The 25,142-nt window shown below is 44.2% G+C and overlaps 1 protein-coding gene across 1 annotated transcript in view; it reads right to left on the reverse strand.

Annotated features, from left to right (window-relative positions):
* Positions 1–2,343: 2,343 nt before the first annotated feature.
* LOC139415634 (fucosyltransferase 8b (alpha (1,6) fucosyltransferase)) overlaps positions 2,344–25,142 on the reverse strand; it is a 147,768-nt gene continuing 124,969 nt past the window's right edge. Inside the window, exons 6-10 of the mRNA XM_071163747.1 lie at positions 24,846–25,083; positions 17,838–18,084; positions 13,456–13,632; positions 10,645–10,795; positions 2,344–2,687 (exon numbers count right to left, since the gene is read on the reverse strand). Coding sequence (XP_071019848.1) covers positions 2,346–2,687; positions 10,645–10,795; positions 13,456–13,632; positions 17,838–18,084; positions 24,846–25,083 — 1,155 coding nt within the window. The 3' untranslated portion in view covers positions 2,344–2,345. The remainder of the gene's footprint in view (positions 2,688–10,644; positions 10,796–13,455; positions 13,633–17,837; positions 18,085–24,845; positions 25,084–25,142) is intronic.

Here is a 25,142-nt window from a genome sequence, read left to right on the forward strand (position 1 = left end):
ACAGGTCAGTCAATCCGAAACATTTCTAGCATTTTGAAACTTTCTTCAAGTGCAGTCGCAAAAACCATCAAGCGCTATGATGAAACTGGCACTCATGATGACCGCCACAGGAAAGCAAGACCCAGATTTACCTCTGCTGCAGAGGATAAGTTCATTAGAGTTCTTAGCCTCAGAAATTGCAGACCAAATAAATGCTTCAGAGAGTTCAATTTAGATATCTGAGAGAGCGATATGAGTGAGAGACGCTTAGGAGAACGGTGATTGGCAGCCGTGAGAAGGGAATTATTACATTCAGCCCAAGGGCACAATTGCCACTTTGGCAGCAAAGCATGTATCTTTTTTAGTGGGCATTACGGCCACACAGGGGTCATCGACAGCCTTGGCCGTCAGTGACGCCGGACCCAGAGCCATATATTTAGAGAGTTTGGACAACTTCTAGAACAGACGCCATTTTATTGCTTTTATTCTCAACATTTTGGTGATGTAACATTAAGATAGCACCTCCGACAGTTCCCTATGAAATGACCCACTGTAAAACAAGCAAAACAGAGCAGTGAATTTAATTGACATTTTTATTGATTAGCATTCAGGATCATGTGTATCCAAGTATTTTCTGTGTTTATATATATATATACTATTGTAGTGTCAACAAATGGACATCTTCATTGGTTTAGAAAACGTTCAGAATAAACAGCACAACACGGAAGCGTCAGTTATCACTAAGCAATGGCTACGGAGGAGAATGTAGAGCTCTCGTAACGTTCAGACAGAAACTGCATTGTCCCAACTCTCTAAATATTTGGCTCTGGCTGGACCCTTCCTTCTAAAGGAAGAGGGATGACACTTTCCTTGAAGGGTTAAGGCATACATAACCCTCATGTCACGAACACATACTGGATGAAGTCCTCTGATGGCTGTCAAACCATCAAATGTTTGCCATCTTGATGAGGTCAGGTGACTGGTCAGCTGATGATGATAGGTCACCTGACCAGGAGGCCATCTTGATTCGGGACAAAGACATTCCTGGTAGGTTCACATTGAACAATTAATATCAACCTTTGTGGGAGTAGCAGTATCATCCATAACAACCTTCGTAACACATTTATTCAACATCATTCATAAAGAGTTTTTGGGGGGGGGTTTGAGGGTAGAGGTGGAATCATTTTGGATTCCTTTTAATGGAGATGGAGCGGGACAACACAAGTGCCACTTGGTTTGTCAAGTTTACTCGATCAGTGTTTGTTTTCAAAGAAAATGCCCCCAGAACATAAGCTATGACAAAGTTCTTTATGACAGTCGATTACAAACCTCTTATGACATAGCATTATCAATTTCAACATAGGCATCTATTCCCCCCCCTCATATTTCCAACAGTAATGTTAGTAACAAAAAAAAATACAACAAACAAACAGATGGACTTAGACGGACGTAGAGATGTCAAAAGGACATTAGCTCAGTGGAGTGCTTTGTTTGGTGAGCCTAAAGAGTGCTCCTGTGTGCACTGTAGTTCACCGTAGATCATTACAGGTCATCATAGTTCAAAGGTAATCATAGGTCACCATAGAGTATTATTGTTCAACATAGATCAACATTGTTCACCATCATCAATCTTCACTTATTGGTCACCATAGTTCACGGCTCAAGTTCCTGCTATGGGTCCAACTGTCACCACCAGTCTCATTGAGCACAACACAACTATTCAGTCAGGAATAAGGACGCCGCTCACTGCTGACAGGCACCATGTCATGCCCCCTAAACAGACACACGCACGTTAAAATCAAATCACTTGTTAAAAAGACATTAAGGTGGTATAAAAGGAATTGCACATGAAAGACTAGATGTTGGACAGTGCTATTGGAGCAAAAGGAGAGGGGAGGAACGCAGTGAGTGAATATGGCAAGGGGAAGATACAAGATACAGTACATTTAATGAACACAGGAGAGAAGAAATAAGGCAAGAATAGAATTAAAACCACAAAAATAATTGAATAAAAATTAAAACATGTTTTTTTCTTCCAGTTTATAATTGTTTCTCAGCCCTTGATCCAAGGCTCGACCCGATTGGCTAGTTCCATTCCCAGTCCACGTTGTCGGCTACGGGCGTTTAATTGTTTTCCGGTTCGTTTGAAATCAATGTTTGATTGATACTTTTCATCATAATCTGTGTGCACGGGGACGATGTAGTGGCAGCTGCAAGATTCCATAATTTACAGACCCACACACACAACACACAGACTCTCAGTGCAGCCTAAACACGACCACCCCCCCTCCCCCCCATTTCCCCCTGTTCTATCACTGAATCAGAGTCTCTTTCTCTATTTTTATTTTCATATTTCCATTTCTTCTTCACTTCTGTTGGGAGTTTGAGAGCAACTTGTCTGCCTCGGGGTACGTGGGGTACTTCACAGTCTCGATCTTCTCCTTGACTTTGTAGGACGGGTAGAGGCCGGTGCGGCCCATTTTACGGTTGACCCCTTTCGAGTAGCCATCCCAGTGGTTCCCCGCCACGCCGATGACGTCACCGGGCTCCAGGGGTATGTCTTCGGGGCTGCGGGGTTGGTGGGGGTAGATGGCGATCTGGTTGTGGGCGTTCTGACCACCGAAGTAGTAGATGTCGTCTAGCGAGTGGAAGAAGGAGGAGGCGTCCGGGTGCAGCGTTTGCATCATCTCGTAGGCCACGCGGCACACCTGGAACCAGAAAGAAGAGATACAGGAAACAGGAGGTATAAACAGGAAGTTGAGCAACAGAAAACAGTACGTAGAGATACAGGAAGTACAGATGCAGTTCCTTCAGAAAGTATTCACACCCCTTCAAATTTTTGTTGTGTTATCAAATAACATTTTATTGGTCACATGCACATGGTTAGCAGATGTTAATGCAAGTGTAGAGCTTGTGCTTCTAGTTCAGACAGTGCAGTAATATCTAACAAGTAATCTAACAAATTCACAATGACTACCTTATACACACCAATGTCATGGGATGGAATAATAATATGTACATATAAATATATGGATGCACGATGGCCATGCGGCATAGGCAAGATGCAGTAGATGATATAAAATACAGTATATACATATGAGATGAGTAATGTAGGATATGTAAACATTATTAAAGTGGCATTATTTAAAGTGACTAGTGATACCTTTTATTAAATCAATTTATTAAAGTGACCAGTGATTTGAGTGTTGACGTTGAGTGAGAGGTTATTTTCCTGACACCGCACTCCGAGGACCCTCATCTTCTCCCTGTAGGCCGTCTCGTCGTTGTTGGTAATCAAGCCTACCACTGTAGTGTCGTCTGGAAACTTGATGATTGAGTTGGAGGCGTGCATGGCAACGCAGTCATGGGTGAGCAGGGAGTACAGGAGAGGGCTGAGAACGCACCCTTGTGGGGCCCAGTGTTGATGATCAGCAGGGTGGAGATGTTGCTTCCTACCTTCACCACCTGGGGGCAACCCATCAGAAAGTCCAGGATCCAGTTGCACAGGACGGGGTCGAAACCCAGGGTCTCAAGCTTAATGATGAATTTGGAGGGTACTATGGTGTTGAATGCTAAGCTGTAGTCATTGAATAGCATTCTTACATAAGTATTCCTCTTGTCCAGATGGGATAGGGCAGTGTGCAGTGTGATGGCGATTGCATCGTCTGTGGACCTATTGGGGCGGTAAGAAAATTGGAGTGGGTCTATGGTATCAGGTAGGGTGGAGGTGATCCTTGACTCAATCTCTCAAAGCACTTCATGATGACAGAAGTGAGTGCTACGGGGTGATAGTCATTTAGTTCAGTTACCTTAGCATTCTTGGGAACAGGATCAATGGTGGCCATCTTGAAGCATGTGGGGACAGCAGACTGGGATAGGGATTGATTGCATATGTCCGTAAACAAACCAGCCAGCATGCTCTGAGGATGCGGCTAGTGATGCCGTCTGGGCCAGCAGCCTTGAGAGGGTTAACATGTTTAAACGTTTGACTCACGTCGGCCCTCGGAGAAGGAGAGCCCACAGTCTTTGGTAGCGGGCTGTGTCAGTGGCACTGTATTGTCCTCAAAGCGAGCAAAGAAGTTGCTTAGTTTGTCTGGGAGCAAGACACCGATGTTCGCGACGGGGCTGGTTTTCTTTTTGTAATCCATAATTGTCTGTAGACCCTGCCACATACGTCACATGTTTGAGCCGTTGAATTGCGACTCTACTTTGTCTCTATACTGACACTTAGCTTCTTCGATTGCCTTGTGGAGGGAATAACTACACTGTTTGAATTCGGTCATGTTTCCAGTCGCCAAGCCATGATTAAATGCGATGGTTCGCGCTTTCAGTTTTGCGCGAATGCTTCCATCAATCCACAGTTTCTGGTTATGGAAGGTTTTAATAGTCACCGTGGGTACAATGTCTCCTATGCACTTTCTTATAAACTTGCTCACAGAGTCAGCGTATACATCAATGTTATTGTCTGAGGCTAGCCAGAACTTATCCCAGTCCATGTGATCAAAGCAATCTTGAAGTGTGGAATCCAATTGGTCAGACCAGCGTTGGATAGACCTAAGCACGGGCGCGTTCTGTTTTAGTTTTTGCCTATAGGAAGGGTGCAACAAGATGGAGTTATGGTCAGATTTGCTGAAGGGAGGGCGGGGGAGGGCCTTGTATGCATTGCGGAAGTAGTAGCAGTGTTCCAGTTCCAGTGTTTTGCTCGAGCAGGTACGACAATGTGGTACTACAGGTACTACAATGTGCTGGTAGAATTTAGGGGTCCTTGTTCTCAAATTAGCTTTACTAAAATCCCCAGCTACAATAAATGTATCCTCAGCATATATGGTTTCCAGTTTACAGTCCAGTGAAGTTCTTTCAGGACCGTAGAGGTATCTGCTTGGGGGGGGGGGGGGGGGGGGGGGAATTCTAGGTCAGGTGAAAAAAAGGACTTGAGTTCCTGCATGTTGTTATGATTACACCATGAGTCGTACACCCCTGCCCTTCTTCTTACCAGAGAGATGTTTCTGTCGGCGCGACGCATGAAGAAACCCGGTGGCTATACTGACTCTGACAACATATCCCGAGTGAGCAATGTTTCCGTGAAACAGAGCATGTTACAATCTCTGATGTCTCTCTGGAAGGCAACTTGTGCCCTAATTTTGTCCACCTGGTTGTCTAGACACTGGACATTGGCGAGTAATAACCTCGGAAGTGCTGGATGGTTGCTTGCCTTCTAAGTCTGACCCAGGAGGCTGCTCCGTCTGTCTCTCCTGCAACGACGACTTTGTTTTGGGTCGGCCTCTTGGGATTAGATCCAATGTCCAGGGTGGAGGTCCGAACAAAGGATCCGCTTCGGGAAAGTCGTATTGACCCGCTCTTATATCCAATAGTTCTTCCCAGCTGTATGTAATAACATTTAAGATTTTCTGGGCTAACAATGTAAGAAATAATACATAAAAGACAAATTACTGCATAGTTTCCTCAGGACTTGAAGCGAGGCAACCATCTCTATCGGTCCCAGCCTACACACAATACCCCATCATGTCAAAGTGGAAAAATGAAAAGTTGAAATGTCTTGAGTCAATAAGTATTCAACCCCTTTACTATGGCAAGCCTAAAGAAGTTCAGGAGTAAACATTTGCTTAACAATGGATGGACTCACTCTGTATGCAATAATAGTGTTTAACATGATTCATGGATGACTACCTCATCTCTTTACCACACACATAAAATGATCTTAATGGTCCCTCAGTCGAGCAGTGAATTTCAAACACAAATTCAACCCAAAACAAACAGTGTTTTTCCAATGCCTCGCAAAGAAGGCCACCTACACCCAGTAACTACAAAGACACCTGTATCCTTCTTAACTCAGTTGACAAAGAGGAAGACATCCCAAAAATCGGTCTTCTCAAAAAATCGTCTGTAGCGTCCGAATGGTTTGGCCTACAAACCCTATGGAAATATGAGACTCTCACGAACACAATAGTGTCCTCCGTTTTGCTCTACGACCCCCACAAGTGTCTTGGGACTTGTCTGAAATCGATACAGCCGATATGCCAACTTCTGTCTGTAGCGTCCGAACACTAATTTGACCCTTCTGTGAAAAGGTGAGACTATCACGAACACATACGTGTTGGTTGTTTTGATCAAGGACGCCCACAGGGCTCACAAGATTCGTCTGAAGGTCCCCTGTTACCGGTTGAAAAACAATTAATGGAAGTATATATGGAGACTGTTTAGTGACAAAAATAAGGGGTTAAATACATGTCAAATAAATAATAATTCTAAATCAAATAGCAAAATGATCAAGGGTATGACCTTCTTAAAACAATTCCATATAAACTCAAAACGCAAAAAACAGAAACATACCTTTTTCAGGACCCTGTATTTCAAAAATAATTGGTAAAAATGCAAATAACTTCACAGATCTTCATTGTAAAGGGTTTATACACGGTTTCCCATGCTTGTTCAAAGAACCATAAACAATTAATGAACATGCACCTGTAGAACGGTCTTTAAGACACTAACAGCTTACAGACGGCAGGCAATTAAGGTCACAGTTATGAAAGCTTAAGACACTAAAGAGGCCTTTCTACTGACTCTGAAAAACACCAAAAGAAAGATGCCCAGGGTCCCTGCTCATCTGCATGAACGTGCCTTAGGCATGCTGCAAGGAGGCATGAGGACTGCAGATGTGGCCAGGGCAATAAATTGCAATGTCCGTACTATGAGACACCTAAGACAGCGCTACAGGGAGACAGGACGGACAGCTGATCGTCCTCGTAGTGGCAGACCACGTGTAACAACACCTGCACAGGATCGGTATATCTGAACATCACACCTGCAGGACAGGTACAGGATGGCAACAACAACTGCCCGAGTTACACCAGGAATGCATAATCCCTCCATCAGTGCTCAGACTGTCCGCAATAGGCTGACAGAGGCTGGACTGAGGGCTTGTAGGACTGCTGTAGGGCAGGTCCTCACCAGACATCACCGGCAACAACGTTGCCTATGGGCACAAACCCACGGTCGCTGGACCAGACAGGACTGGCAAAAGGTGCTCTTCACTGATGAGTCGCAGTCAATCTCAATGCTGTGCGTTACAGGGAAGACATCCTCCTCCCTCATGTGGTACCCTTCCTGCAGGCTCATCCTGACATGACCCTCCAGCATGACAACGCCACCAGCCATACTGCTCATTCTGTGCGTTATTTCCTGCAAGACAGGAATGTCAGTGTTCTGCCATACTGCCCAGATCTCAATCCCATTGAGCACGCCTGTGACCTTTTGGATCGGAGGGTGAGGGCTAGGGCCATTCCCCCCCAGTAATGTCCGGGAACTTGCCGGCGCCTTGGTGGAAGAGTGGGGTAACATCTCACAGCAAGAACTGGCAAATCTGGTGCAGTCCATGAGGAGGAGATGCACTGCAGGTCTTAATGCAGCTGGTGGCCACACCAGATACTGACTGTTACTTTTAATTTTGACCCCCCTTTGTTCAGGGATACATTATTCCATTTATGTTAGTCACATGTCTGTGGAAATTGTTCAGTTTATGTCTCAGTTGTTGAATCTTGTTAGTTTGCTGAAAATAAACACAGTTGACAGTGAGAGAACGTTTCAATTTTTGCTGAGTTTAGCTTAGTAGAACCAATACAACACATTAAGGAGTACCACTCTCCATATTTCCAAGTATAGTGGTAGCTGCATCATGTTATGGTTATGCTTGTACTAGTTAAGGACTGGGGAGTTTGGAGCTAAGCACAGGCAAAATCCTAGAGGAAAAGTCTGCTTTCTTTCAGACACTGGGAGCAGGACAACAAGTTGCTTCGTTTTGACTTAAATCTACTTGAATATCTATGGCAAGACCTGAAAATGATTGTCTAGCAATGATCAACATACAATTTGACAGGGCTTGAAGAATTGTGAGAATAATAATGGGAAAATATTGCACAATCCAGGTGTGGAAAGCTCTTAGAGACTTACCTAGAAAGACTCACAGCTATAATTGCTGCCAAAGGTCCTACAAAGGTTTAAATTTGTTTGATTTAGTCCATTTTGAAATCAGGCTGTGACACAACCAAATATGGAATACTTTCTGAAGGCACTGTATAGGACACAGAAGGTATAGATACAGGAAACAGGACATGTGACCAGGAAGCGTGAAGAATCATGGCAGCTTGCATGTTAGATTACAGTGCATTCAGAGAGTATTTGTCTTTTTCCACATTTTGTGACGTTACGGCCTTATTCTAAAACGGGTTAAAATCAAACATTCCTCATCTATCTACACACAATCGCCCATAATGACAATGCAAAAACAGGTTTTCAGAAACGTTTGCAAATGTGTTAAAGCAACAACAAACAAAAAAATACGTAAGTATTCGGACCCTTTGCTATGAGACTCGAAATTGAGCTCAGGAGCATCCTGTTTCCATTGGTCATTCTTGAGATGTTTTCTAGAACTTTATTGGAGTCCACCTGTAGTAAAATCAATTGATTGGACATGATTTGGAAATGCACACAACTGTCTATATAAGGTTCCACAGTTGGCAGTATATGTCAGAGCAAAAACAAAGCCATGAGGTCGAATTAATTGTCCGTAGAGCTCTGAGATAGGATTGTGTCGAGGCACAGATCTGGGGAAGAGTAGCAAAACATTTCTGCAGCATTGAAGGTCCCCAAGAACATAGTGGCCTCCATCATTCTTAAATGGAAGAACGAGAAACAAGATTCTCTGGTCTGATGAAACCAAAATTAAACTCTTTGGCCTGAATGCCAAGTGTCACGTCTGGAGGAAAACTGGCACCATTCCTATGGTGAAGCATGGTGGTGGCAGCATCACGCTGTGGGGATGTTTTTCAGTGGCAAGGACTAGGAGACTAGTCAGGATGGAGGGAAAGATGAACGGAGAAAAGTACAGAGATCCTTGATGAAGACCTGCTCCAGAGCGCTCAGGATCTCAGACTGGTGCGAAGGTTCACCTTCCAACAGAATAACGACCCCAAGCACACAGCCAAGACAAGTAAACACAATTTTCTAAATGTCCTTGAGTGGCCCAGCCAGAACCCGGACTTGAAACCGATCGAACATCCCTGGAGAGACCTGAAAACAGCTGTGCAGTGACGATCCCCATCCAACCTGACAGAGCCTGAGAGGATCTACAGAGAAGAATAAAATCGACGTTTATTTGTCACGTGCGCCGAATACAACAGGTGTAGACCTTGCAGTGAAATGCTTACTTACAGGCTCTAACCAACCGTGCAAAAAAGGTATTAGGTGAACAATAGGTAAGTAAAGAAATAAAACAACAGTAAAAAGACAATGAAAAATAACAGTAGCGAGGCTATAACAGTAGCGAGGCTACATACAGGCACCGGTTAGTTGGGCTGATTGAGTTAGTATGTACATGTAGATATGGTTAAAGTGACTATGCATATATGATGAACAGAGAGTATCAGTAGCGTAACATAGGGGTTGGGGGGTGGCGGGTCACAATGCAGATAGCCAATGTGCAAATACAGCTGTGCCAAGCTTGTAGCGTCATACCCAATAAGACTCAAGGCTGTAATCACTGCCAAAGGTGCTTCAACAAAGTACTGAGTAAAGGGTCTGAATACTTATGTAAATGTAATATTTCAGTTTTGTATTTTTTATACATTTGCTAATATTTCTTAAAACCTGCATTTCCTTTGTCATTATAAGGTTTTGTGTGTAGATTTATGAGGGATAAAAACTATTTAATCAATTTTATAATAAGGCTGTAACGTAACAAAATGTTAAAATAGCCAAGGGGTCTGAATACTTTCCGAATGCACTGTACATTATGTGGATTTGACTATTTAGATTTGTTCAGATGAAAAGTTACCTGGTCCCAGATCTATTTGTTGCCTTGCCATCTCCTATGGTCATTGTTTAACATGACAATGACAATAGTAGTAGGCTATTCAGGTTTGTAACCATATAGATCAGTGAATTATATACCTTCTATTCCCTTAAAGGCTGTTGTGTTGGCTATGGCAGGGGTTGTCAAACCTTTTGGGACTGAGGACCTCTTTTGTGAATGCAAATTCATCAGGGACCCCCTCATAATCATAAAAATAGCATACAAGGAGTTTTACTATGACTTCAGTGCATGGCTGTAAGAATCAAGTCCCGGGCCCTGGGATGAAACATTTTAAAGGCTCGCCTCATTGCATCGGAGAGAAGGAATTCAGTTTTCAAGCTAATTTCCTGCGATTGTACTCATTCTACCATGAGGCAGAGAGAAAACGTTGCAGTTTTAAAGCTTAAATTACAGTGCGTTTATGTAAAAAAACAAACATAATTTTGAGGTATTGAGTTGAAAAATGTATAATTGGCGGAGTACTGAGGATACCAATCTCCCTGGGAGCCTCCCAGGCCCATGTTGCTCATGATTAAGAATATAAATTGTACATTCATAATATTACATTGTATTGCATTACACCCTCTAAACATATTCCACAGATCCCTTGGCCATAATTTGTTTAATCTGTTACTGTTAGTAATATTCATAAAAATAATATATATCTGTGTGTGTGTATATATATATATATATATATATATATATTTATTTATTTTTTGTTGTTTTAGCCAAGGACACCCTGTAGTACTTTCGCAGACACCCCACTTTTGAGAACCCCTGGGATGTGGTACTCCTACCTGTGAGGAGAAGGTGCAGACCAGGAAGTCGGTCTGGGACAGGAAGTGTATGTCTAGGATGACTCCTCTCAGAGAGTTCTCGGTGTAGCGGTTGTGAAGGCCGGCTGACCACGAGATGGAGTTATCACTGATGAACTCATAGTCAGCGTACCTGTAGGACACACATACTATTACCCACATGGGCTTCTACATACAAACAGAAACACAATGGCCGTGTCTGAATACCCGAACTTGCGTTCCAAATAGTAGGCATTTTGTCTATGCAAAAACATGATGTTTTATGTGAAATTTTTAAAAGGAAGTATGCTTTGATGTCATACTCATGTAGACATTTCATCTAGTAGAATTCGCTGCAAACTATTGAGGAGGAGAGTCATCTTTTCAGACCCAAGTGTGTTGGACAACAACTGATCACCAAAAAGGTTGATCGTTTTTGCCTACTGCAATACATTTTTTATAAAACAGTATGTTTTATCTAGTACAATTAGTATACAGTATGCAGTTCTAGTAAGTAGTAGGCAAGAAAGATTTCGGAAACGGCCAATCATACACACACAGTTGTGGCCAGTGATCAGCCACAGTGTTTTGGTGTTTGTTCCCTTTTGGATCGCAACAAAATGTGGATTTCACCCAGAACGGCTAATGAATATTAGGGACACAATACCGGCCGGTATTTGTCCTGAAATTCTGTCATCATCCAACGATATACTACTGAAGACTACCCCGATGTTGAGTCAGACTTTAATTAAACCGAGGTTATGGGACTGTGGGACAGAGACACATGGGGAGGAGAAGCTGGGACTCATGCCTTTTAGAAGGTGAGGACTCCATGCCCCTTGTCCGTCATCTCCCTCTCCAATGTGCGTTCACTCGCCAACAAATCCGACGAGCTACAACTTCTGATGATGAGGAAAAAAAGGACTTCTCTCTCTCACCTCTGCTTTCTTTTTTTTATGGTTAAATGCCTCTATTCCCGACACCGCCGTGGATCTAGCCGGCTTCCAGCTGAACTGGGCTGATCCCGGAGCAGTCCAGTAAATTCAAAGGATGTGTGTGTTTCCCTATTCTGTCTAAAGCATGCTCTCCAGAGTCTACATCACGCCGAGCACCTGTGTGCACACACATCACAACTGCTGCAGGCTGATCAGATCACAGAGGTGGAAAGGAAATATCCGGATTCTACTTTGACCATCATGGGGGATTTTAACCACACCAGCCTACAACAGGAACTTCCCAGCTACAAACAAATGGTGAAATGTTCAACAAGCCAATAAAAAATTCTGGACAACGTTTACGGCACTATTAAAGGGGCATACCACACTGTCCCCCACGCTCCTCTGGGCAACTCAGACCATGTGATGCTACACCTCATCCCTGCATACAGACAGAAACTAAAAACTGCAAAACCTGTCAAACATACATGTGCAGAAATGGACTGAAGAGGCCATTGGGGAGTTAAAGGACTGCCTAGACACCACGGATTGGAACATATTCATGGACAACAATGCCAACACACACGAGTACACAGACACATCCTACATCAGTGTATGTGAGGAGAATTGCATACCATGAAATACCTTTCTATCACACAGCAACGATAAGCACTGGTGAGCTTAGGGCTCTCCTTTCTTACAAAGAGGAAGACCACACGAGCAAGACCAGGGACCTCTATAGAAAGGCTAAGAAAAATATACACTCAGGAATTAGGGCAGCCAAACAGCAGTACAAAGACAGGCTAGAGCAACAGTTCTCCAGCCACGACTGTCTGTCTGGAGTGGACTGAAAACCATTACCAACTTCAAACCTAAAGCTCCCCAACGCCAGACGACCCCTCACTGCCCAACAAACTAAACCAGTTTACTACAGATTTGACTCATAAAGGCCCCTCAATCACCAGGACAATACACCCTTCAGCCTACCCCTCCTTGCCACTTCACTCATGACCAAAACTTCCCGCCACCTGAAACGTTTCTTCCCCCAGGCTGTGGCCCTCACCAAACGGTCATCTGGCCCATAGAGACTAACGGACTATGCTGTGGCCCTCACCAAACGGTCATCTGGCCCATAGAGACTAAAGGACTATGCTGTGGCCCTCACCAAAAGGTAATCTGGCCCATAGAGACTAAAGGACTATGCTGTGGCCCTCACCAAACGGTCATCTGGCCCATAGAGACTATAGGACTTTGCTGTGGCCCTCACCAACCTGTCATCTGGCCCATAGAGACTAAAGGACTATGCTGTGGCTCTCACCAAACGGTCATCTGGCCCATAGAGACTAACAGACTATGCTGTTGCCCTCACCAACCTGTCATCTGGCCCATAGAGACTAAAGGACTATGCTGTGGCCCTCACCAAATGGTCATCTGGCCCATAGAGACTAAAGGACTATGCTGTGCCTCTCACCAAACGGTCATCTGGCCCACAGAGACTAACGGACTATGCTGTGGCCCTCACCAAACGATCATCTGGCCCATAGAGACTAAAGGACTATGCTGTGGCCCTCACCAAACGGTCATCTGGCCCATAGAGACTAAAGGACTATGCTGTGGCCCTCACCAAACGGTCATCTGGCCCATAGAGACTAACGGACTTGATTCTTGATGGATTCTGACATACAAACACGAATGCTACACCCCCTCCCTGTCCCTGCTTGCTCTTTGTGTGGTGAGTTCATTTCACTGCTCATCTGAGCTGGATTCCTTATAGGAGCTGAGGCGGCACGGCACACCACACACAACACCACACACACACACACACATACACACACACACACACACACACTTCATTATAAGGGTATTGGTTGTCACTCACTTCGTCTTAGCCTCTTGCAGTAGTGAGGGGTCATCTGTTGCCAGGTAGACTCGTTTCTTGTCCACGTGGATGCGTCTGGCCATGTGTTGGAACTGTTCCTCCACGTGCACCATGTACTCCTCTATAGGGTGGAACGCAGCCTCCGTCCCCACCTTATCTGTCCGTCGAACATGGACCCTACAGGGACAGAGACAGGGGTGGAGGGAGGGAGGGAGCGAGCGAGAGAGAGAGCAATACTTTCAGTCAATACGCTCACTATCAGCTACTTCATACTGTACTTAATTTGGCAGAATCTTTGTGCCCTTGCCAGTCTTGCCCATAATCAGAGCGAGAGAGAGAGAGAGAAAGAGAGAGAGATACCCAGTGGCACAATGTAGGAGTAATGACAGAAAACTAAAGTCAGAAAGGAAGGGGGTTTGAATGGGAGATAGAAGCGAACGGACGAATAATAGACCAGCGCTGCAAGTGTTTGTGAAACTGAGTGCTTTCTTTGTTTAATCGCTCATAACACAACAACGCCAGCATCTATGGTTTGGAGAGAGAGAATAAAGAAGGTAGAGACAAAGGGAATAAGAGAGAGAGAGAAAGAGAGGAGAGCAAAAAGAGCGAGAGAGAGAAAGAGCGAGAGAGAGAGACAGAGAGAGAGAGCGACAGAGAGACAGAGAGAGAGAGAGGGAGCGAATGAATGAGAAATCGAAAGAACGAGATAATAAACACAGTGTGTCTAATTACCAGAACTGGCCTGAGATCAGTCAGCCCAGTCCTCGGGATGCTCACTGAAGCAACAAACACCTTTATTTACCCTAACACACTCCTGGATCAGAGAGAATAGAGGGAACGAGAGATTAAAAGAGAGAGAGGGATGGAGAGGAGTAGAGTGGGGGAGGGATTCTCCACAGGTGCACGTAAGGCTGAAAGTGAACCTCTTTGTTTCTCTACATCTATTTAACTCTCTGTTCATATCTTCATATTCACTCCCCTGCACTCTCACTCTCTCCTTCCATCTCTCTCTATCTGATCTGAAGAGACTTTTGATTATAAGTGGGACTCTTGACTACGAGCCTCTCCATTCTCTGCTTCTCTCTTCCATGGTCTCTGTCTGTCCTTCTCCCGCTCTCTCTCTCCTTTCATCTCTCCTCCTGTTTTGTTCCTCCTCTCGTTCTCTCCTCTTTCCCTCCCTTCATCCCGCCGCCCGTTCCTTGGCAGACGATGCGGCCGTGCCTGGGCGCTTAGTGCCAGACGGCGTGCGAGTAATCAATCTACCCATCCCTCCCTCCCTCCTTCTCCACTCCCCCTCCTCTCTGGCTGTCTCCACTGCTTGTGAGAAGCTGCGCGGGGGCTGAGGTTGTGCTGACGACTGCTTTTGGATGCTTTAGTCTGGTGTGTTGCAGGCCTACTGAGGGTAGAGGCTCTGCTGCGACGACATTGCTTTTCACAGGAGCAGGGGGATGCAGGGAGACGGCTGGCTCCCACGTCGTCTCGTGTCCTCGGAGATACCTCATACAGTCCCTCCCCTCCGAAGCCCCTCTCGCATTCCTCCTCTAGCCCCTTTCACTCATCCCCTCACTCCCTCACTCAATGTCTCTCCCCAGTTTCATGCTCTCCCACCCACACCCCATCTTCCTCTTCCCAAACCCCAATCCTACCCAGCTGCTCCCCTACCCCCTCTATCTCCCCCAAGTACTAAGGCACTTTATTATATTATCAGATGGAAGCAGAAAGAGAAAAGGAGCAGAGGAAACTTTCTTTCCATCTAGCACTTTATTACAATAGGCTCCCCAGTGACAGAGGGGGGAGAATGGAGGGAGCAAGTGAGGAGAGGAGAGAGGAGAAGACAAAGCAATAGAGTTAGGAGAGACAATGATGGGAAATAGGGAAAGCGATACGGCGGAAATAGAGAAAAAGGTGAGCGAAATAAATGAGATAAAGACAAAAAAGAGGAGCAGGTGAAAGAAAGGATAGAGGTGCAGACGACATGAGAGAGAAAGTTCGATTGGGAAAGAAAGGAGGGTGATTCATAGAGTCAAAAGAGGACAGGGAGGACAGGGAGGGTTGAGAGAAAAAGGTAGCAGCAGAAGAAACTGAGAAAGAAGTAGGCCTAATAGAGGTAAAGGTGAAGAGACAGACAGACAGACAGACAGACAGACAGACAGACAGACAGACAGACAGACAGACAGACAGACAGACAGACATTTACACAACTTTAACAGACAGAAACATACACAAATAGATAGAGAAATAGGACACTTCAAACCAATGCGCCGAATACAGTGAAATGCTGTAACAACTTAGAAATAAAAGTAACAACTTAAAGAGCAGCAGTAAAATAACAATAGCGAGACTATATACAGGGGATACCAGTACAGAGTCAATGTGGAGACTATATACAGGGGATATTAATACAGAGTCAATGTGGAGACTATATACAGGGGATACCAGTACAGAGTCAATGTGGATACTATATACAGGGGATACCAGTACAGAGTCAATGTGGAGACTATATACAGGGGATACCAGTACAGAGTCAATGTGGAGACTATATACAGGGGATACCAGTACAGAGTCAATGTGGAGACTATATACAGGGGATACCAGTACAGAGTCAATGTGGAGACTATATACAGGGGATACCAGTACAGAGTCAATGTGGAGACTATATACAGGGGATACCAGTACAGAGTCAATGTGGAGACTATATACAGGGGATACCAGTACAGAGTCAATGTGGAGACTATATACAGGGGATACCAGTACAGAGTCAATGTGGAGAATATATACTGGGGATACCAGTACAGAGTCAATGTGGAGACTATATACAGGAGATACCAGTACAGAGTCAATGTGGAGACTATATACAGGGGATATTAATACAGAGTCAATGTGGAGACTATATACAGGGGATACCAGTACAGAGTCCATGTGGAGACTATATACAGGGGATACCAGTACAGAGTCCATGTGGAGACTATATACAGGGGATACCAGTACAGAGTCAATGTGGAGACTATATACAGGGGATATTAATACAGAGTCCATGTGGAGACTATATACAGGGGATACCAGTACAGAGTCCATGTGGAGACTATATACAGGGGATACCAGTACAGAGTCCATGTGGAGACTATATACAGGGGATATTAATACAGAGTCAATGTGGAGACTATATACAGGGGATACCAGTACAGAGTCCATGTGGAGACTATATACAGGGGATATTAATACAGAGTCAATGTGGAGACTATATACAGGGGATCCCAGTACAGAGTCCATGTGGAGACTATATACAGGGGATACCAGTACAGAGTCAATGTGGAGACTATATACAGGGGATATTAATACAGAGTCAATGTGGAGACTATATACAGGGGATACCAGTACAGAGTCCATGTGGAGACTATATACATGGGATACCAGTACAGAGTCAATGTGGAGACTATATACAGGGGATACCAGTACAGAGTCCATGTGGAGACTATATACAGGGGATACCAGTACAGAGTCCATGTGGAGACTATATACAGGGATACCAGTACAGAGTCAATGTGGATACTCTATACAGGGGATACCAGTACAGAGTCCATGTGGAGACTATATACAGGGGATACCAGTACAGAGTCCATGTGGAGACTATATACAGGGGATATTAATACAGAGTCAATGTGGAGACTATATACAGGGGATACCAGTACAGAGTCCATGTGGAGACTATATACAGGGGATACCAGTACAGAGTCCATGTGGAGACTATATACAGGGATACCAGTACAGAGTCAATGTGGATACTCTATACAGGGGATACCAGTACAGAGTCCATGTGGAGACTATATACAGGGGATACCAGTACAGAGTCAATGTGGAGACTATATACAGGGGATACCAGTACAGAGTCCATGTGGAGACTATATACAGGGGATACCAGTACAGAGTCCATGTGGAGACTATATACAGGGGATACCAGTACAGAGTCAATGTGGAGACTATATACAGGGGATACCAGTACAGAGTCCATGTGGAGACTATATACAGGGGATACCAGTACAGAGTCCATGTGGAGACTATATACAGGGGATACCAGTACAGAGTCAATGTGTGGACTATATACAGGGGATACCAGTACAGAGTCCATGTGGAGACTATATACAGGGGATACCAGTACAGAGTCCATGTGGAGACTATATACAGGGGATACCAGTACAGAGTCAATGTGTGGGGGCATCGGTCAGTCGAGGTAATATATACATGTAGGTAGAGTTATTAAAGTGACTCTTCGATCTACCCTTTAATGGGGTGTTTGAAAGCCAGCTTGACCCAGGTTGGGTGTTGTGTGTGTGTGTGTGTGCGTGCACATGTGTGTTAATATGTACGTGCATGCATCCACCTACCCTATGATGGGGTGCTTGAAACCCAGCTTGGCTGTGGTGTCTGCAATCTCCTTCTCCAGCCAGGCCTGAGGACGCACCAGGTACTTAACGAACTGAGACACCCACCACACAGACGGGTCACCATGGAGACGGTGTAGACGCTGGGCTAGGTCTTCCGGGATGGACAGGGGCAGGTACGGGGGGCGGGGGTGTAGGCTATCCACGATGGGTAACTCCACTACCTGGATGTCCTTGTCATGGGCCTCACCTACAGAGACAGAGGGGGAAAGAGTTACAGGGGAGCTGCACAGCCACACTGGTTACGCCCTGGGTTAATTGACGTGAGTTAGGAGCGACTCGCGCTCTGCAAAAGTTATGCATCTCACACTCACATCTGGTGTAGCAGGCCAGTTCGGCAGCATCTGTAACAGAGCGGATTTTGTCCATCCCTCACTAGAAGCGAACTAGCAACCTTCTGCTGCACAACAACACTTTGCACCAAGCAGCGTTACCTGTCACCCCACAAACGCTATGGGAGAGCAGCTACTTCTAGGTATCAGAGCAGGTGATGTCGTCTGATGGACGCTAGTCTATCGCACACATAGCTAACTAGCTAGCTATTCCACATTGGCTACACTCACCCTTATTTGACCCAACTGGCCTCCTCTTGGGTCCTATCCTTGGTTTATACAAATCTAAAAACAGATAGGTGAGAGTTGATATCCAAATAACTTTCTGCCGTACTACGTTTTCTACTCATCCAATGATGTCAGATCAGAGCAGATGAGAGGAGGGAGCCATTCTATACTATTAAAAGAGTTGTATAACTAAACCAAGATGGACCACAGCCCGTTGTTTCAAGTAGGAACAAATTAGTCTCAGTGGGCAGAACAAGCAAGGCGGTGGGCAGAGCCAAGCACGAGCTAGTGAGATCCTATTGGCTCGTTCCAGCAAACATTTGCATATTTCCATTCGGGAACGCCTACTCTGTGAAGTGCGTGTGTGCAATAATTCAATTATCTTTTGCACTTCTAAACAATGGAATTTGTTACAACTTTGGGCAAGTGTAAAGTCCCCTCTGTTTATAACATATTCTAGTTTATGGAACGGAATATTTTATTGAGATCAAATGTTTAAATCGATGAGAAAATGTGCAGAATGTTGACCAAAATCCATTGCGTTCCATCATCTCCCACTGCCAGCCACTGAGCTTCCTCTCACTACCATATTTGGAAACGCCAAGCGGACGCTTCACATTTATAGATCCCGGTGAAATATTTGTCTCATTGTTCTATCTGTGACGCAGACTTATATCCTCGTTCATTTACAATCATTGGATTAGTGTAAACCTAGTGTAAACCTTGGCTAGACAGTTTATTCCCTCTGTACATCTAGCAGCTACAGTGAACAAGTGCACACTGTGGAGAAAAGGGTATGGAATGAACCGCAGCCAAAAAGATAGAGAGAGTGAAGGAAGTTAAAGAAGACAGGAGAAAGTCATGTAAGGATAGAGAAGTTAGAGAAGACAGGAGAAAGTCATGGAAGGTTAGAGAAGACAGGAGAAAGTCATGGAAGGATAGAGAAGTTAGAGAAGACAGGAGAAAGTCATGGAAGGTTAGAGAAGACAGGAGAAAGTCATGGAAGGTTAGAGAAGACAGGAGAAAGTCATGGAAGGATAGAGAAGTTAGAGAAGACAGGAGAAAGTCATGCCCTTTCAAAACAACAATCCCAATTCTCTCTCTCGCTTTATCCCCACTGCATTCAGAGTGACAGTTGCCCTTTGGCTGTCCTTCTTTAAAGGGATAATCCACCCTAAAATTGAAATGTGACATGCTACGTCATCATGATAAGGTTCTCATCACTGGAGATAGGGGATAACAAACGATCACATTTCATAACTCTTTTAAAACAATTACTTGCACTCGGGAATGCCAAATCAGCCAATAGACTGTATGGGCAAACTTGTCTAAAACACATCAGTCTGTCTAAATAGTCACGAGAAAGTATATATTTTGTTCAAATGTCTTCAAAGTGGACAGTGCACCATCAAATGAATTTCCTTTTTCCTTCAACTGCCATGATGCAAAGCAGTTTTCTCCTCTCGTCTCCCTGCACGCAGGCTCACAGGGCACATGCACGTTTGCATAGCAACCTGACTCGCACCGCTTTGAGCTAGAAATGCGATCTCTACCAGGTTGAACATGGTAAATTAATAGTGCAGTTTGTTTCAGGGATTTTACAACTAGCTAACTACTTCACATACTGATATTGGCTTTGGTATTATTGTGTTACATACATTTTCTAGCTAGTTACCTAGCTAGCCTATCTAGAGAAAGCATTGCATTGTGGGTTCTACTCTGCAGATCTCCACAAGTTTTTTTACATGTTGCTTCCTAACTACAAAATGCAAATGAAATTCCCATAGTATATTGTTCTCACATATTAGTATTATTTAACAATGTAAATCATAGGAATTTGTCATTTTAAGTGGAATATTCCTTTAAAAGCCGAGGTGAGCCAATCTACTTCCATGGTACTGGGGGTGGAACACTGGCACCAGCTGCACCCAGAGGGCGGCCCATAGACGGGCATGGGACTGGCAGGGGCTCTGGGCACAGTGGGCAGAGAGGACAGTTGAGCTGGGCTGATTAGGAAGGTCATCCTCTCTGGGTTCCTGATAGCCTTTCCACCTGGGAGAGTGGGTGTTAAGCCTCAAAACACAAAGGAGTGGCCAGGACACACACACAAGCGCGCGCACAAACACATGTGGACACACACACACACTTTTGGTCTAATCTCATCTCGCCAGGAGGGATATGTCTGGCAGACAACCTCCATTCACACTTACATCCGGTCTGAAAACCAGAGGACATTTTTTAAAACATGTTTTTTTTTTACAGTTTCAAAAATAAGCTTAGACGACAACTACTGATCTCTGTGAAGTTGCAACGACGGTGACCTGTTCCATTACAGAAAGCCTAATAAAACTGCACACAGCTTTCATAACCCATTATCAAACAAATGGCATAATTACTCATTCAAATGGCCTTTAAAAGAAAGTGTAACTGGAATAAAATAAAAAAATTAATAACAACAAGGGAACACAAAAACCAGGGTGTCGGTGCAAGGGCATGTGTACTCCATGTAGCGTGAGCTGAATATAAATTGGCAAGAGCATTAAATATTTAACAGAAAAAATATTTCCAAGCTTTCTCTTTGCTTATATATCATCATTGGCAGGTTTTGCGAGAGGGAGAGAGGGGACTAGCCATATTTTTTAGGCCTGCAATTCTTGGCACAACTGCACAGTTAAGCGCTCCTTCCCCCTCCCATAGCTTCCTAATTAGGACACAAAGAGTCTACATTTTTACTCAACCTCCGCAATCTGCATGAATAAATTCATGCAGCAACAATTTAAGACATTTATTTCACTATTTGAGGCAGGAATGGAGAAGAAATTTAACCCATAATGCATTGTTCTGTTGACCGCGATGTCAGTATCTTTGTTGATTGGCTCCTATGCTCTCACATACACTTCCCTACAACACACACAGAAACTTAAGCACACACATGAACACGGACGCGATTACAGTATTCACTTCTACACAAGCACGTTCACACAAATACAAGCACACATCGACCCACACACACACACACACACACACACACTCCCATGCACACACAAACACAAGAAAACGCACGCACACACACACACACACACACACAATAACCCTCCCAGACACACACAATACCACCCTAGACACACACACACACACAATAACCTCCCCCCCAGACACACACACAATAACCTCCCCCCCAGACACACACACACAACCATGTACTCTCGCACCATGTGTATACAGTGGGGCAAAAAAGTATTTAGTCAGCCACCAATTGTGCAAGTTCTCCCACTTAAAAAGATGAGAGAGGCCTGTAATTTTCATCATAGGTACACTTCAACTATGACAGACGAAATTAGGGAAAAAAATCCAGAAAATCAGATTGTAGGATTTTTAATGCATTTATTTGCAAATTATGGTGGAAAATAAGTATTTGGTCACCTACAAACAAGCAAGATGTTTGGCTCTCACAGACCTGTAACTTCTTCTTTAAGAGGCTCCTCTGTCCTCCACTCGTTACCTGTATTAATGGCACCTGTTTGAACTTGTTATCAGTATAAAAGACACCTGTCCACAACCTCAAACAGTCACACTCCAAACTCCACTATGGCCAAGACCAAAGAGCTGTCAAAGGACACCAGAAACAAAATTGTAGACCTGCACCAGGCTGGAAAGACTGAATCTGCAGCTTGGTTTTAAGAAATCAAATCAGCTTGGTTTTAAGAAATCAACTGTGGGAGCAATTATTAGGAAATGGCCACTGATAATCTCCCTCGATCTGGGGCTCCACGCAAGATCTCACCCCGTGGGGTCAAAATTATCACTAGAACGGTGAGCAAAAATCCCAGAACCACACGGAGGGACCTAGTGAATGACCTGCAGAGAGCTGGGACCAAAATAACAAAGCCTACCATCAGTAACACACTACGCCGCCAGGGACTCAAATCCTGCAGTGCCAGACGTGTCCCCCTGCTTAAGCCAGTACATGTCCAGGCCCGTCTGAAGTTTGCTAGAGAGCATTTGGATGATCCAGAAGAAGATTGGGAGAATGTCATATGGTCAGATGAAACCAAAATATAACTTTTTGGTAAAAACTCAACTTGTCGTGTTTGGAGGACAAAGAATGCTGAGTTGCATCCAAAGAACACCATACCTACTGTGAAGCATGGGGGTGGAAACATCATGCTTTGGGGCTGTTTTTCTGCGATGGGACCAGGACAACTGATCCATGTAAAGAAAAGAATGAATGGGGCCATGTATCGAGAGATTTTGAGTGAAAACCTGGAGCAAGGGCATTGAAGATGAAACATGGCTGGGTCTTTCAGCATGACAATGATCCCAAACACACCGCCCGGGCAACAAAGGAGTGGCTTCGTAAGAAGCATTTCAAGGTCCTGGAGTGGCCTAGCCAGTCTCCAGATCTCAACCCCATAGAAAATCTTTGGAGGGAGTTGAAAGTCCATGTTGCCCAGCAACAGCCCCAAAACATCACTGCTCTAGAGGAGATCTGCATGGAGGAATGGGCCAAAATACCAGCAACAGTGTGTGAAAACCTTGTGAAGACTTACAGAAAACATTTGACCTCTGTCATTGTCAACAAAGGGTATATAACAAAGTATTGAGATAAACTTTTGTTATTGACCAAATACTTATTTTCCACCATAATTTGCAAATAAATTCATTAAAAATCCTACAAAGTAATTTTCTGGATTTTTTTTTCTTGTTTTGTCTGTCATAGTTAAAGTGTACCTATGATGAACATTACAGGCCTCTCTCATCTTTTTAAGTGGGAGAACTTGCACAATTGGTGGCTGACTAAATACCTTTTTGCCCCACTGTAAGTGCTTCAGCTCCTATAAGGAATCCTGCTCAGATGAGCAATGAACCAGTGAAATGAACTCACCACACAATGAGCAAGCAGGGCGAATCAATAAGGACCATTAGAGCATGCAAGATGCAAAAACCCAACAGGAAAATCAAGAGAAAACTATATCAGGAAAAGCAAGAGAAAAAGAAAGCCCAAGGGAGAGGAGGGGGAGACAGAGAACAAGGAAGCTGGAGAGGAAGTGTGAGAGAGGCAGAGAAGAAAAAATGTAGCGAGCATAAAGAGTGTTCAGAAAGTATGTTTCCACATTTGTTGTGTTACAAAGTTATCTACACAAAATACTCTGTAAAGTCAAAGTGGAAGACCAATTGTAAAAAAAAAACCCTTGAGACAATACAGTTGAAGTCGGAAGTTTACATACACCTTAGCCAAATACATTTAAACTCAGTTTTTCACAATTCCTGACAATTCATTGTAGTAAAAATTCTCTGTCTTAGGTCAGTTAGGATCACCACTTTATTTTAAGAATGTGAAATGTCAGAATAATAGTAGAGAATTATTTATTTCAGCTTTTATTTCTTTCATCACGTTCCCAGTGGGTCAGAAGTTTACATACACTCAATTAGTATTTGGTAGCATTGCCTTTACATTGTTTAAAGTGTCGTTCGTTGTCTCTGATTGAGAATCATACTTGGGTAGCCTTTTTCCACCTGTATTTTGTGGGTGAATATTTCCTGTTTAGTGTTTTTTTCATTCACCTTACGGGACTGTTCGTTTGTCGATTATTGTTTTTTTCAGTATTCAGTTATTTTATAAAAAATATAAACACTTACCACGCTGCGCTTTGGTCCTCACCTTCTTCCACCACAGACGATCGTTACAGTATGTAAACCTCTGACCCATTGGAATTGTGATATAGTGAATTATAAGTGAAATAATCTGTCTGTAAACAATTGTTGTAAAAATGACTTGTGTCATGCACAAAGTAGATGTCCTAACCAACTTGCCAAAACTATAGTTTGTTAACAAGACATTTGTGGAGTGGTTGAAAAACAAGTTTTAATGACTCCAACCTAAGTGTATGTAAACCTCCGACCTCAACTGTACATGTAAAAATCACTTTTGCCAGCTATTACAGCTCGGAATCTTGCTGGGTACATGTCTAAGAGCTTTCCACACCTGGATTGTGCAACATTTGCCCATTATTCTTTTAAATAATTATTCAAGCTCTGTCAAATTGGTTGTTGATCATTGCTAGACAACCATTTTCAAGTCTTGCCATAGATTGTTGAACCGATTTAGGTCAAAACTGCAACTTGGCCACTCAGGAACATTCACTGTCAATTATGTTAGTATTGCAGGCGTCACTGCAGTCCCTGGTTTGAATCCAGGCTGCATCACATCCGGCTGTGATTGGGAGTCCCATAGGGCGGCGCACAATTGGCCCAGCGTCTTCCGGGTTTGGCTGGGATAGGCTCGTCATTGTACCATAATGCAGATACCTCAATGGTTCAACCATAGCTATAGAACCGGGCCAAACTATAAATACCTGGCTGCTCACCCGACAGCGTGCACCCTGCCTACCTGACCAGTGCCCTGTAGACACCCCAGTGCGGTCGGTACAGGAGTTGCTGACGGGGTGGAAGACGGTCTCCCAGCCACCCGTGGCGTAGCGCCAGTTGTGGGACTCCAGGATGAGGGTGCGCTGGGTGCCGTATGCGATCATGAAGCAGTAGACCACGTGGTGCAGCTGACAGCCATAGCCACAGCCCTTGTTGATGTTACACACCAGCTTACGTGCCTTGCTGCAGTCCTGGGGGTTCTGATGAGGGGGGAGGGAGAGGTAGAGGTAGAGAGAGGGAGGATGAGAGAGAGACAGAT

This window comes from Oncorhynchus clarkii, chromosome 8 (assembly GCF_045791955.1).
Source record: "Oncorhynchus clarkii lewisi isolate Uvic-CL-2024 chromosome 8, UVic_Ocla_1.0, whole genome shotgun sequence".
NCBI classification, from domain to species: domain Eukaryota; kingdom Metazoa; phylum Chordata; class Actinopteri; order Salmoniformes; family Salmonidae; genus Oncorhynchus; species Oncorhynchus clarkii.